The sequence below is a fragment of the Antechinus flavipes genome, chromosome 3 (genome assembly GCF_016432865.1).
Source record: "Antechinus flavipes isolate AdamAnt ecotype Samford, QLD, Australia chromosome 3, AdamAnt_v2, whole genome shotgun sequence".
Taxonomy (NCBI): Eukaryota; Metazoa; Chordata; class Mammalia; order Dasyuromorphia; family Dasyuridae; genus Antechinus; species Antechinus flavipes.
In genome coordinates this window covers 497,550,423-497,565,290 of record NC_067400.1, presented here as the reverse complement: position 1 = coordinate 497,565,290, position 14,868 = coordinate 497,550,423, and the positions used below count along the sequence as shown (strand labels likewise).

Genomic DNA, 14,868 nt, shown 5'->3' with positions numbered 1-14,868 from the left:
CAAAGCAAAATAAAACACTGTACCTAGTCTAAAGGAACTTATATTGATACATATGAACAGATAACTAAGGGTCTTGAGACAATTTGATGAGGAAAATAGTATTAACAACTAAAGCAACCAGAAAATAGTTACCCAACTTACCAACTCATATGGCATCTTACCCAAGAAAATGCCGAAAGAGCTAAATCTTGAAAGAAGGATTTCAAGAGCCAGAAGTGATGAGACTGTGAATTCCAGGCATGGGGACAATCTATTCAAAGGAAGAGAAGAAAGGGCAGTAATGTCAAGATTAGGAAAGAGCAAGTTTCCAAATTATAGTTTGGCTATAATGTAGAGATGGAGAAAGAAAATAGTATGCAGAATTCTTGAAAAGTTGGACTGGGGTCAGATTGTGAAAAGTTTTAAATATCAAACTGATGCATGAGGTTTGATTTTTGTTTTTGTTTTATGTTTTATCTTAAAAGTAACAGGGAGTCACTGAAGTTTCTTTAATATGAAAGGTACAGTTAAATATATGTTTAGAAAGATTTTGCTGTTCTGTAGATGAATTGGAAAGGGAAGAACCTGAAAGCTCAGAAAACAAGAAAGAAATGATTGAAAGAATCCATAGGAGAGATGATGAAGGCTTGAGGTGAACATGTGGGTAGAGAAAAAGGAACAAATGTGTGAGAAGTTGTGGAGGATAGTAATAATGACCTCAAAAGTGATTGGTTCTAAGGAGTGAGAAAAGGGGAAGAATCAAAGATAACCTTGAGATGGCAAAACTGGCTAACTGGAATCTCAGCCAAAAAAAGTAATTGTAGAGGGAAGAGGCATGATTTCAGGAGTTTAATTCAAACCCTGTGTCATTATCATTATTTTCACATATTTATATAATACTTTATAATTTCCAAAATACTTTTCAGACATTATCCTATCTGAGATTCTAGAAAACCACTTTGTCAAAATCTTGCATAAGTAATAAGACATACATAAATAGATATAAGACATATTATGATAAGCATATTAATAAGAGAAATACAAGGTACACAGACATCACATACAATATTCCAGCTTCAAAAGGACTTCAAGGACACAAAAGGCATTCATTAGGCATTAAATTACTTATAATGAATTTTCCTATTGTGGAAAGAAATGTAAAGTAGGTGTCATGAAATGTGATTCATTTCTATTCTGCTTTTAGTTATTTAAGAACCAGAGCCATATTCATTTTGACCAGGTAAATCATTCCATATATAATGTCATTTTTCAGGGTGACCCACTCTAAAATATTCCATTCAAACTTTTTTCCATTACAAGAAATCAATCCTCTTATCTGCTTATTTACATGAAGCCTTATAGATTAAAAGAAATGCAAAAATGTCCATCATTTCTTTTCTTTTCTGCCTTCCCAACAAAGTGAGGGGAGGAAACTTATTGCCTACTGAAAGATTTTTATGAATAATATTTGAAGCACAATTACTCTCCAGGTAAAACAAGGAATTAAAAGTGCTTAGAATAAGTTATCTATTTTTTTTCTATAATCTATTTAGTCAGCTCAGTTACTTAAAGAAAAGTAATTTTCAATCCAGGGGATTGTAGAGTGATTATCCTCCAAAAAATTTGTCTCAGAGGTTGCTATGTCAGGAAAAATTTAAGAATGATCAACAAATGAATTTAGAGTCAGATAGAAGAACAGTACCTGGAGAAAGGATATGCTTCTGACACAGTACTCAAACCCATTGGCAGCCTACTCACATCCCCCATGTCTGCCTCAGTCTTAGAAGAGACTTTATTATTGCCTTCTTATGTTTGTAAGAAAATCTCTGCTGGAGAATTCCAAATAAATGCCTGATGGCCTTTGCTCTTGAATTTCTGGTCATAGGACTATAAACTTGTTTTTCTAGAGAAAATTTGGTTACGAGTTCAGTGAAAATTGAACTCCCATTAGCAGTTGTCATGCCAGGTGTTGGATGAGGATCCCTTAAATGAAATAAAATATGCCCTATTTAGAGCCACAAAAATCGTTTGGCTCATTGCTTCCAAACACCAGTACCTTGGGAAACATCAGTAAGAAGAATGTTGAATAAGCTTACAAGCAGATTTTAACCCATCTGTGTTGATGATGGCTTAATTTTCACCTTTCACAATTCCCTTGAAGAGATACACATGTTGAGAACTTGACCCACTACTTTTTTAACTGGGAGGTAATTTATAGAAAAATTTTCTAATTAAATAAAACATAAAAGAAGCACTCACTTGAGAGTATTGTATTCTAAAACTGACTCATGTATTCTAGAATGAACTATTTCCTTCACTCTTTATACTACACACTCTTCCTTTTTGCTTCTTTTTTTTTTCAAGTATATATCAGAGAATATTTCTTTATGTAGAGCAGGCAGTTTCCTAGGTTCCAAAAAGAATATATTGCTGTTAGCATATGTACCTCCCTTTTTATTTCACTGCTAAGATGTCTCCCAAGCATCCCATAGCATTTTCTAGCTCTCTTATAAACATAATTTATAGTGTTTGGCAGTCATTATGTATTTATTATCATTGTATATTTATTGTATATTGCATAATTGTGTAGGTAAGCACTTTATCTCCTGTGCTAGGTTATAAACTCCTTTAGGATAAGAACTATATCTTAATTATCTTTATATTTTCTACAGTACTTCTGCTGTCATACTTAGTTGAGTCACTGTATAGCCAGAACAATTAGTTACTCGCTGTAGACCCTTAATAGATTTTGGATGAATAAATAACTTGGTTTATACATTTACTGATTGTTATTTTTCTCTTTCCTCAGGATGAAAGTATTAAGTTTGTTTCACTGTGTATGAATAATGATAGTATATACTATCCAATGCACAGAATAGAGAATTGGTCACTGTTGCAACCTATTGTATTCAGTAATAATAATTAGGCAGATGTGTGAAATGAAAATCCATGAAAGCTACTCATTGAGATGATTTCATATATGTGCTCATTAGAGCTACCCAAAAATGTTAGACATAACTCCCCCATTAATATGCCATCTGTTTTGTTCTTTTCTCTATTGATCATCCCATCTTCAGAATAATAGATCTGGCTTGACCACATGGAAGGTAAGGAAAACCATAGAGAGAAAATGATATTAGTGGAACCCTTTGACAACTATTGCCTAATCCAAAACTTCTTGTATCCCCTTTTTTGAGAGACAGCTCAGGACAACTCCTCTCCACCTCCACCTTCACCTTTTATCAAGTTAAATAAGCACCAAGACCATTATTGACACTGAAACTGAATTGCATAAAACTAAAACATTTTAGTCCTTTCCTAACTGATAAAATGTGTTCTTTTTAGCTCACTTCCAAATACTTTTTCAGTTGTGATTAAATATTTTTTTCCTTTGAGCCTTTAGCTCTCTTCTCTCTTGCCCTCCTGCTCTCAATCCCCTTCTATATGATGAAACAAACATTCCCAAGAAAATCTTAAATATTGAATAATTTTTTCTTCAGTTTCATCTTCTTATACCTGGCTGGCTAAACCTATTGTCGTCATCATCATTATATTTGTCAGAATCTCACAGCAGAGATTTGGGGAAATAGTATCTTTTTTCATTTGCTTAGAAATTGAATTTGGTTACTTATAGCTTTTTTTTTTCAAAACACCAGATATAGAACCTAAGATTGATAAACAGGCATGATGTTAAACATTTTGAAATGTGACTATAGTTAATATTTATATCATAATTAGTGCTTTTTGAAATGCTTTAAATTTATAAACTTATTTTATATTTACCACAATCTTATTTGATAAGTAAAATGGACATTTATCTACTCCTTTTTACAAAATAGGAAACTGAGACTTAGAGAGAATAAGTAACTCCTAGAGGTTGAAGGTATGGTGTGAAATCAGGTTATTCAAACTTCTTTGCTCCCCAAATGCTGCCTTTTTACTTTTAAAACAAATTGTATTTCTTGCACATATTAATCCCATTCAGATTATTAATTCTTTAGAGGCAATAACAATGCCTTACATTTCTGAATCTTTCTGCACCTTGTACTGTGAGGAGAAAATTAAACTATAGCATAATAAAGCCAAAAGAACCTTAAAAATCTTCTAATTCAATCTCTTCATGTTACAGAGGAGGTAAAAGAAACTTAGAAAAAAATTATTTCATAAATTCACATTGGTATCAGACAAGGAAGAGCAAAAAGTAATGTTTGCCCACAAGGAGCATATATTCTAAGGGGATGACAACATGTTAACAACGAAGTGTATACAAGGTATATACAGAGTAGATAAAGATAATTTGAATGAAGGAAATATTAGCAATTTAGGGGGACAGGGAAAAATTTGCAGAAAAAAAAATATTTAAACTAACTTTAGAAGGAAGCCAGGAAAAGTTAAGAGGCAAAGGTGAAGGGATAGAGTTTATTAAAATTGGGTACAGACAGTATAAAGGCACAGAGATGAGAGATGGAGAGATATGACAGAGTAACAGCAAGTATATAGGTGAAACTGGATAGTGAATTGTATGGAAGGGAGTAAGGCAGAAGAAGACAAGATAGAAAGAAGTCGAGTTGTGAAAAGCATTAAATACCAACCATAAAATTATACTTTTAAATGTGAAGCTAATAGGGAGCCAATGGAATTCTTTGAGCAGGAAATGGGGGAAATAATATGTTAAAACCCATTGTTCAGAAAAATCATTTTGGTAGCTGCATATTTATTAATTAAATTAGATTAAATAAAATTAAATTAGATTGAAGTGGAAATAAAGTTGAGACCAGGGTATCAATTAGAAGGCTATTTCAATAGCCAGATGAAAATTTACAAGGGCCTAAACTAAGCTTGTGGCTACATGAGCGAAGAAAATATTATATGAGAGATTTTGTGAAGGTGGAAAACAAGAAGATATGACTATGGATATGTAGTGAGAGGAAGGACTTGAAGATGACACAGAGGTTAAGAGCCAGAGTAATCTGTAAGATAATAACGCCTTCACTAATTTGGACAAAGAGAAGCAAAGAGAATTTGAGAAAGATGATGAATTCTGCTTTTGGATATGTTGGTTGTAAGACTGTAAGATGTCTCTAGGACATCTAGTCTGAGATGTTTAAGAGACAGCTGAGATTTATAACTTCGAATTAGTAGAGAGATTAGAACTGAACATATACATTTGGGAATCATCTACATAGAAATTATAACTGTACCCAAGAGAACAAATGGAATCACCAAGTGGTAGTGGGGAAAGTGAAATAGTAGGTGCTTAAGGAATTGATAGATTGAAAGAATTTGGCCTAGGACAGAGCCTTGAGGGACATCTACATTTGTAAGGTATGACATGGATAAGGAACCAGAAAAGGAGACTGAGAAGGAGCTATAACACAAGTGGGAAGAAAACCAGAAAAAAAACAGTATCTTTAAAACTCAGAGGAGAGAGAATATATATAAAAAGAAGGTGATCAAGAGGGATTTGATTTGGTAATTAGGGGACTATTCCTAACTTTGGAGAGGGAAATTTTGCATGAATTGGAGAGGAAAATTTGCATGAATGGTAAAGTCAGGAGCCAGAGGGTTTAAAAGAGAGTGAGAGGAGAAATAGAGGAACTGATTATTGACTGCTTTCTCAAGAAGTTTACCCATGAAAAGCAAGCACGAAATAGGTTAATAAAATATATGGATGTGCGGGTCAAGTGACAGATTTTTATTTTGTTTTATTATGTTTTGTTTTATGATTGGGAGGTACATTTGGCATGTTTGTAGGAATCAGATAAAGAGCTACTAGATAGGAAGTGATGAAAGAAAAGAATGATTATGGTGGTGGCATTTTGGAGAATTTGTATCAAATTTGTTAATGCAAAAGGTTTGCAATAAAAAGGATCACCTTTTCATCTAAAATTCAAGTAGAAGAACTAATAAAAGGATTATTACTAATATGAGATGAGAAGGAGGGGAGAAGGAAGAACTATTGGAGAATGGTTTCACTATTTTCTGTGAACTATGAAGCAAGGCCTTAGCTGAGAGGGTGGGAGGTGGAGATGCCATTGGGAGGCATGAAGAGAGACAAGAAAGTTTGAATTAAGCAATGTGGAAAGTGAGGAGACTGAATCAAGATTCTTTTCAGTTCTAGATCACTATATATGATCCTCCTAAATGAGCCAGTAGTGTTATGCGTAGGAAATTGAGGAACTTGCTCAATGTCAAACAGTCAATAAATGGTAGTTGTAGGATTCAAATAAATAGCTCCTAGTAATGTGGATCAAAAACATCATGGGTTACAATATGCTTGAATGGAAGGATCTGAGATTCTATCTTCTAGAATCTTTTTTCTATGGAAAAGTACCTTCTGCATTTGCATAAATAATGAGATAATTCATATATAGATGTAGATATAAATATGTGTATGGTTTAAATGTAAATATAGAGGCACACATATGCACATGTGTACATATGTGTGTGTCTGTATGATGACATGTGTATGTATGTGTGAGCTCATTCACAAGTTGGGAACCATTTTTTAGTCTAGTGTATTGCCGGCTTTCTTGATCTATTTATAGGCTGACCAAAACCTTGAGGCTATTGCCCTGAGATATATATGTATTAGGCAGTTGCACTGCAGTATTGTTTCTCTACCTACATCCCACAATTCTGCTGTATTATGATATCCTGTTGTGGGTTCTTTAAATGCAACCATAGACAAAAATGTTTTAATGGCTTCTATTGCTGTTTAGTGGTTTTACTTTATATCTTAAAATATTATAGTTAGAATTATGGTCTTTGTAGAGGGAAAGATAATCGGATACCTATTCATTTCTTCTTAGACACTGGCTTCTCTAGGGATGGGATAAAGAAAGGATGTGTTTGAAATTGAGTTTACTTTTATATAATAAAATTTAGACTTTTTCATTTCTAGTTTGTCACTAGAAACTTTTAAGTAGATGTCTAATATTTCCTGGTAAATGAATCTGAGACATGGATTTTTGAATTTTAGCACATCAACATAATGAGCTTCCTTTATTTATGACATAATCTCTTCAATGAATCCCCAGCTCACAGTTACTAGTTAGAGAAGAAACATCAGAGAGAGGAAGGAGCACTCCACTTAAAAAGTATGAATTTTTATATATTGCTTTAGCTGCAATCTCATGCATAAGTTGATATCCTGTTCTCTTGCTTTTTTTATTTAGTATGATTCTCCTACTAAGAATAGTGAAGACATATATCCTTTGTAAACAGTGTTTTTCGGTAGTTCAAGTGGATTATGAATAGCCAAGCCTCTAAAATTGTCTTTATAGAAGCAAGAACCCCATTTAGTTATTCTGTATATATGTGGCTTTGGGGAGTTGTCAGATTTTGTTTATAAAGTAAAATAAAGCTCAGGGGCTGGATAAATCAAGGGACTTGTGAAAGGTTATATAGCATGTTACCTCTAGTGTGGTTCACAACCAGTATAGATCTGTAGTAAACACTACCTATTTTCAGTGGTCCATTAGGAAAGAATTACGGGTCTTAACCTCAGTGCACAGAATGAAGTCACAACATAAAGATCAAAATGCCATTACATGTGACTTGTGAGTTAATAGCTTTTAAGAAGTCAGGGAAAGATAATATAGAGAAAGAATAAGTCACCCTTTTCATTCTGGGTATCACTGAAATGGCTCTCAGTAACTGCCAGTGACCTCCTAATTGCCAAACCCAATGACTTTCACTCTATCCTTCTTTGTCTCTTTGATCTATTTATTATTACTGACCACATTTCCTTTTGACTTTCATGTATTCCACTCCTATACTTCTTTCATTAACTTCTTGCTTTCTTAACCTTTAACCATTGGTATACCTGTAAACTAAGGTAGAAATACAAACTAATTTACTATTACTTGTGCTTATTAATTTTATAGAAATACGAATGGGTTTATATTTTTGAAAGCTAGCAATGAAATTGTGTTAATCAAATGCATAGAAACATTAGTTTTTATAATCTATTAGCCACTTCACATATTAACTCTCTAGGAGCAAAGAACCAATACAAATTCCTATAGGGTGCTGGTAAGCATGTCTCACTATATTTAATAACAAGGTTACTTCTCTGTGCAGCCAGAAACTGTCTCTTCCTCTAAAATGCTTGACTACAAAATTGGCAAATTTCAATCAGAACTTGGGGGACATGGCAGCTTGCCTAAATTGTGACCCAAGTTGAACCTGAAAACTAGGAGTCTCTAGTGGATTTCTTATCATTTTAGTTATGGGAGTTAGCTGGTTATACCCAAATTCTGATTGGTAGTCAATAATATAATGTTTACCCAGTTAATTAGAATGATGCTTGATGATATAAACTAATGAGTTTGTTTACCAAATTTTTCCATTGATGGTTTGACCTATATGGGGGTATTCATGTGTTTACCAGATGTTTACAGACTCATACATGTTGATTACAATCCTCTACTTATAAACTCACTTTAATTTTTCAAAAGAAACAAGTTATGAAAAACAAACTTCCAAGCACTTCACAAATGATGGCCTAATACAAAATGGAGACAGCTACATCAAAACAACAAACATATTCTTACCATATTCCCTGCGATTCAACCATTATCCCTTGCCCCCTGTAGTCAGTCTTCAAAGCCAGTTATATTTATTGAAATATCTTTCATAATTAGCCATTTTCTTCCTTTTTGCATTGTTGCCACCCTAACTCAGGCCATCACAATCTTGTCCCTAGATGTAATAACTAGATATTCTTCTCTTTGAACCATTTTGAATATTGCTGTCAAATGAGTATTCCTCAAATATTGCTTTCATTTTATTATTTTCCTGGTCAGGAGCCATCAAGTGGTAAAAAGCCAATGAAATGGGGGCATAAAAAGACTTAGATTCTCAGCCTGACTTAACTCCAATTTGTTTTCTGAATTTTTCCATTAGTAAAATTATTATCTTAGATTAGACTAAGAAGAGACAATTATCTGATCATCTAGAACTCTATGAATATATCACCAACTATTCCATAAAGCCCTCCCTTTGTTATAGTTAGGACAGTCTAATCTTTATTCCATAAATAACTAATATATAATTCAATTCCATCTCTATGTTTTTTCCTCCTTGTTATTCTTCTTGCTTGGAATTTCTTACATCTTCCCCCTGCTATCTGTCCAGATCTGATCCAATATTCAAACATTGTGTACAAAATTTGGGTGATTTTAGTGCACACAGGAGGTACCTCAAATCAATGTAATTACATGAGCCCTACTTTCTATAACATAACTATATGTGAATTTGGCATTTGATTAACTAATTTTTTTTAGTGTTTGATTGAGTACCATTTGTCTAAATTTCTTCTCTTCCCTAGATTGTAAGTTCCCTCTTTAGGGATGGTGACCATGCCATGGAATTCTTCTGTAATTTCCAAAGCACCTAAGACATTAATGAGTATATCAAGTTATTACATAACTTAATTATACCCTAAACATTATCAAATCTAATCCTCATTTTATAAATGAGACAAAAAGTATAATGCAGAGTCCTTTGGGTTCAAATCCCAAGTCTACCACTTATTTCCTTTGGGATCTTGAACAGGGCACACCTCTATATTCTTAGTTTATGTAATATGAAGGGATAATAGTAGATTACTTTTCGAGTTCATTGAAGACCAAAACATATGAATCTGTAATCAAGAAACACCAAGTGACTTGTTCAAGATGATGCAGTTTCCTTAGTGTCAGAACACAGGCTGGAAAATAAAGTCATAGTTATAGTTTACATTTATATACTACCTACTTTGTGCCAGATAACATACAAAGTGATTTATAGATATCCTTTCATTTGTTTCTTACAATAACCCTAGAAGGAAAATATTTTTGTTATGCCCATTTTACATATGAGAAAATAGAAGCAAAGAGAAGTAAAGTGAGTTGCGCATGTTTACATAGCTAGTAAGCATCTGAAATGGATTTGAACTCATCTTCCTGACTCCAGGCTCAGTCCTCTATCCACTGTGCTGACTACTTCTTGTGAAGCCCTTCTCTGTCACTAGTTCTATCGCCCTAAATTATTCAACCTCTCTTGACCTAGGTTTCCTCATCTATAAAATGAGGTTAATAATATCTAAAGTATTTCCACATAAAAAGGTCTTCAAATGAGATGATGTGTGCAAAATACCCCCTACACTTTAAAATAATATATAAATGTCAATTAACATCAGCATGACCATTGCTATTACTACAATCATTTTTAAATATTCCATACATTTATGTTGGCTCAACTAGATGACTGATTAGCTTATGACAAAGCTACCCTAGAAAACATCCATCAGAACTGTTGCCCACTGGACCCCTACTCTTGGAACTTAAATGAACTACTCTCAGACTGTCCATCTGTTATTTTTAATAGTGAGGGAGGGAAAAGAAAAGAGCAAAAGGTCCCCTGGTATAAAATATGCTCAACATTTTGAAGAAGAGAAAGACTTTTTTGCCAAGATAGTAAAAGGTTTTAAGGTATATTGCTGAACAAATGCTATTAGCCTGAGGTAAGGAGTATGTCATCACTTCATTCAAAAATCATGATTCTTTACCATCACTGTCTCTCTCCCACTGAGTCCAGATTGATAGATGAACTATATAACATATTAAACAGTGAATTTGACAAGAATGGGAAATTTCAGATAACTACACATTTGAAGAGATACTTCAAACCAAATTTATGCCTAACTTCTAACTTTATCTTCTTTGTTTTATTTAGGAAGGACATAGATAATAGATTGTGAGATAGACAAAACTTTAAATTCAAGAGCAGATTATAGCAACTCTGCCTTTCATATCCTATTGCCACAGATAAAATCATCAGTAGTACCTTAACTCTAATAGCTGATAATCATTAAGTCATTACCATGTGAGCAATACTTTCTCTGGATTATAATTATAGTAAATCCTAAGTATGATTATTATTTGTAGTTTATCTTTCTGTAGCACTTTCAGGTTTACAAAGTACATTATATCCATTATCTCATCTAATACTTATCACATGGATATAATGCTATGAGATGGATGCTATTATGATTCCCATTTTACAGATAACAAAGTTGAGGCTTAAAGAAATTAAGTGATTGCCAAAGATCTTGCAACCAATTAAAGTCTGAATTGGGATTTGAACCCACATAATTCCATCTCCAATTAAATCTAATCATGTTTGAATCTTTGATTCAAACCATTTGAGGTTTTCTTAGCAAAGATACTAGAATGATTTGCCATTTTCTTCTCCAGCTTATTTTATAGATGAAGAAACTGAAACAATTAGGGCTAACTGACTAGCCAGGATCTTATAACTATTAAGCATCTAAGGCTAGATTTGAACTCAGGAAGAAGAATCTTCTAGACTTCAGGCCCAGCACTCTATCCACTGTGCCACCTAGCTGCCCATACAAAGCACCTGAGACAGTTTCAAATCCAACCTCCTCATTTCGTAGATGAGGCACAATTAAAGCGTGGGATAATATTATAATGATCATTCTCCTTCCCTCCCCTTTGCTTTTCCTCCCTCCCTTTCTTTTCTTTTCTTTTCCCTTCCCTCCTTCACAATACAGCACATTATCTACTCTTCCAGTATAGCATTTTGGGATTAGCACTGGGAACCCTAAATTTTTAAAAATAAGGTCTCAGTTTGTCTCAGCTCTGCCATTTAATAATCATATGATATTGGGGAAATTATTACACTTGAGTCTAATGATTTTTATATGACATTTCAGAGTTGCCAAGGATAATTCTCTTTAAACTTTTAATTGCTATGTGAGTGAGTTGTAAATGACTTTGGAAGAAATTTTATCTAGCCTTAATTTTCAGTCAACATAAAATGCTCTAAAATCCTTTGTCTGCTCATGGCACAGATGGCAGTGTAAACAAATACCTGACCATTTTTAGACTATGGAAAATATGGCAGGTGAATCATTTGGAATTATTTGAATATTTACAGTACCCACCAGCAATGACCTTGGGAAGACATAAACCAATGTTCCTTTCCCTGTTATGAATGATGTTCCAGACATCTAAATTAAGATGTAGTTGGAAATCAATGTTGGCTTTAGGAAGCAGTATATTTGGAAGGATAAGTGAGAGGAGTACTTAATTTCTTCAACCTCAGGCCTTTTCTTGAACTTGAACTTGTGTTTTTAAGAAATGCAAATATGTTTTATATAAATTGTTGTTGTTATTGTTGTTTGCTTTCCTATAATTGGAACATCATACTAATTTATACAAGTTGTGATTACTAACAGCCGGCAATCACCTCACAGACTTATATCGAAAAGAAGAGATAATCCAGGTGATGGGAAATGGCATCGTACAAAGTCCTCGATTCCCTAACAGCTACCCCAGGAATCTGCTACTTACATGGAGGCTCCGCTCCCAGGAAAAAACCAGAATACAGCTGGCTTTTGATAATCAGTTTGGATTGGAGGAACCTGAAAATGATATCTGCAGGTGAGTGGAACAAGCAGTCTCAATCACTTTAGACTCTGAAATTAAGTAGTCCAAGGACCATTTGATTTATGGAGAGGAGACCATCTAGTCTTTTTTATACCTTCATTTTTAAAAAACTAACAGAAAAGTTAAGTAATTTGATGAAAGTCATAAATAGTACGTTGAAAAGCTAGAGTGTGTACCCAGGTCTTCTCATTCCAATGTCACTTTTTATGTCACTAAGAAAAGACAATTTGGCAAAAAACAAATATCTTTTTTTCATCCTATGGTTACACCAAATTTTTTAAGGTGGGGTTTGTTCTTTTTTTGGGGGGGGGGAGATTTTTTTTGGCATTGTTGTTGTCTGTTTTATTTTTAAGTTTCATTACCAGTGGGATATACTACAGGAATTGGAAAATAGCATGGAACTGAGTGCAATGGAATGGTTGTGAATCTGAAGATTCTTAGATTCCATTGTGTCAACAACTTTTATGATTCCCTCAAAAGAAGGAAATTTAGAGACTATAATAATTTTTTTTCTCCTTATGCAGCTGATTTTGCAAATTTTTGTTTGCTTTTGTTATTGTTCAGTCATTTTTCAGTTGTGACCCCATTTGAGGTTTTTTTGACAGAGATACTAAAGTGGTTTGCCAATTCTTTCTATAACTCATTTTACAGATAGAAAAGCTGAGGCAAACAGAGTTAAATTATTTGCCTAGGGTTACACAATTAATAAGTGTCTAGGCTAGATTTGAACTCAAGAAGATAAGTCCTTGACTTCAGGACTAGGATTCTCTTCACTATAATACATTATTTGCCCATGGAAGATCTCACTTTCTAAATAATGGGGCCATCACCAATTTGTGATAGCATTCTTTAATCTTCCATGGGATAACTGTTGTATACCCCAAGTCATCTTTTTTCCTCTCTATAATGTTTCATAGAGGGATCTGATATCACCTGTGGATTTAATTATTATTTCTATACAGATGATTCTTAGATTTATTTGTCCATCCCTAAGACCTCCAGTTATTCTCCAACATATAGAACAAGATGTCTTGTTTGCATGTTGTCTTCCCCATTCAACAGTGAATTCCTTGAGAGCCAGACTGTTTTTCCCCCTTTTCTGCATTCCCAGTGCTTAGCACAGTGACTAATACTTAATAGGTGCTTAATAAATGTTTGTCCTTACTTGCTGCCTTTTAATGGTTTCTTGGAGTTTAAACTCCCAAGAACCAAATTACAATCATGCAAAGTAATGGTATTCCCCTATCTCTATGAGGGAGTGAATGGTATATGTCCCTCTCCATTCTCTGACCCAGAATTGCCATTGAGAGGCCACAAACATGTATAAGGAGGAAGTTGGAAAAACCCCACAGTTCATGTGCTTCTCAAATGATATGTTTTCACATGCTTTCCCTAGTAAATCAGCAAGTATTTGGAGAGGAAAACAGGGAGGTTTTTGTTGCTGTGTTTGATTGCCTTACTTTTTTCTTAGCATATTTATTATATAATGTTAGGTGGCTGATTTTTTTTGATTGTTCACTCACAGCATCTTGTTTTTTTTAATTAGCATTTATAGGATTAGGGAAGGGCTTTTTGGTACTTTACTGCCCACACTTGTTCTGCATTACCAATGAACTACTGAACTGCTAAACCATTTCAGCAGGTTTATTTTCCTTTGAATAATAACAACTTGGTGTCTCAAATTTGACTGTCCTTTGTTGCATGTTTATTATACAGACAGCTTTTATTGTGCTTACAGCAGTAACTATTATTTTCTGGGACCATAGACGGTAATGTATGCCAGGATGAAAAGAATAATGTACACAAGAGCAGCCAGTTCATATTTACATAGAGATTAAATAGAACCAACCTTGAGGTTTTTATCTGTCTTGTAGGGATTTTCTTTATTATTTTGGGGGAGGAGAAACAAGAAAACAGGGAATGATCAGGAACTACTAGTGCCCTAAGGGATTTGTGACTTTGATGTGGTATTCATTGAAAGGATTCAGATTATGACCCATCTATACCTGCACATTATATGTGATACTTGTCCATGTCTTCCCATAGGCTTGCCACAGAGGTTCTCTCAGTCTGCTGTGGCCTTCTTCATGTTCTCCTGTTATTTCAAAGATACCAATATAGAACATGGTCTGCCTCTTTCCATAGACTACCAATCTTCCTTTTATTTTCAATCATATCCTTCTTTGAAGAGATTTGTTATACCCTTCTTCAAGATCTATTTTTATGAACTCTTCCCCTTTAAGCAACTATTAAAATAGTTGCAAACTCAAGCAAAACTCAAGTCATTATTGCTGAGCTGAATTTTATTCAAGGCAATTGGTCTTTGGGGCCTGAAAAAGTTGGAAAGGCCTCATGATAGTCAAGTAAACTGGAAATGAATTACAATGGATTCCACTTACCCCCTCCTCATTCTGATCATATAAGAATA

The 14,868-nt window shown here is 34.0% G+C and overlaps 1 protein-coding gene across 2 annotated transcripts in view; it reads left to right on the top strand.

Moving 5' to 3' along the window:
* PDGFD (platelet derived growth factor D) overlaps positions 1-14,868 on the top strand; it is a 309,965-nt gene that overhangs the window by 193,200 nt on the left and 101,897 nt on the right. Inside the window, exon 2 of one of the 2 annotated variants that reach the window (XM_051986892.1) lies at positions 12,248-12,434. In XM_051986892.1, the coding sequence (XP_051842852.1) occupies positions 12,248-12,434 (187 nt within the window). Of the gene's footprint in view, positions 1-12,229; positions 12,435-14,868 lie in introns of both variants that reach the window. The other variant, XM_051986891.1, reaches the window with a different exon arrangement.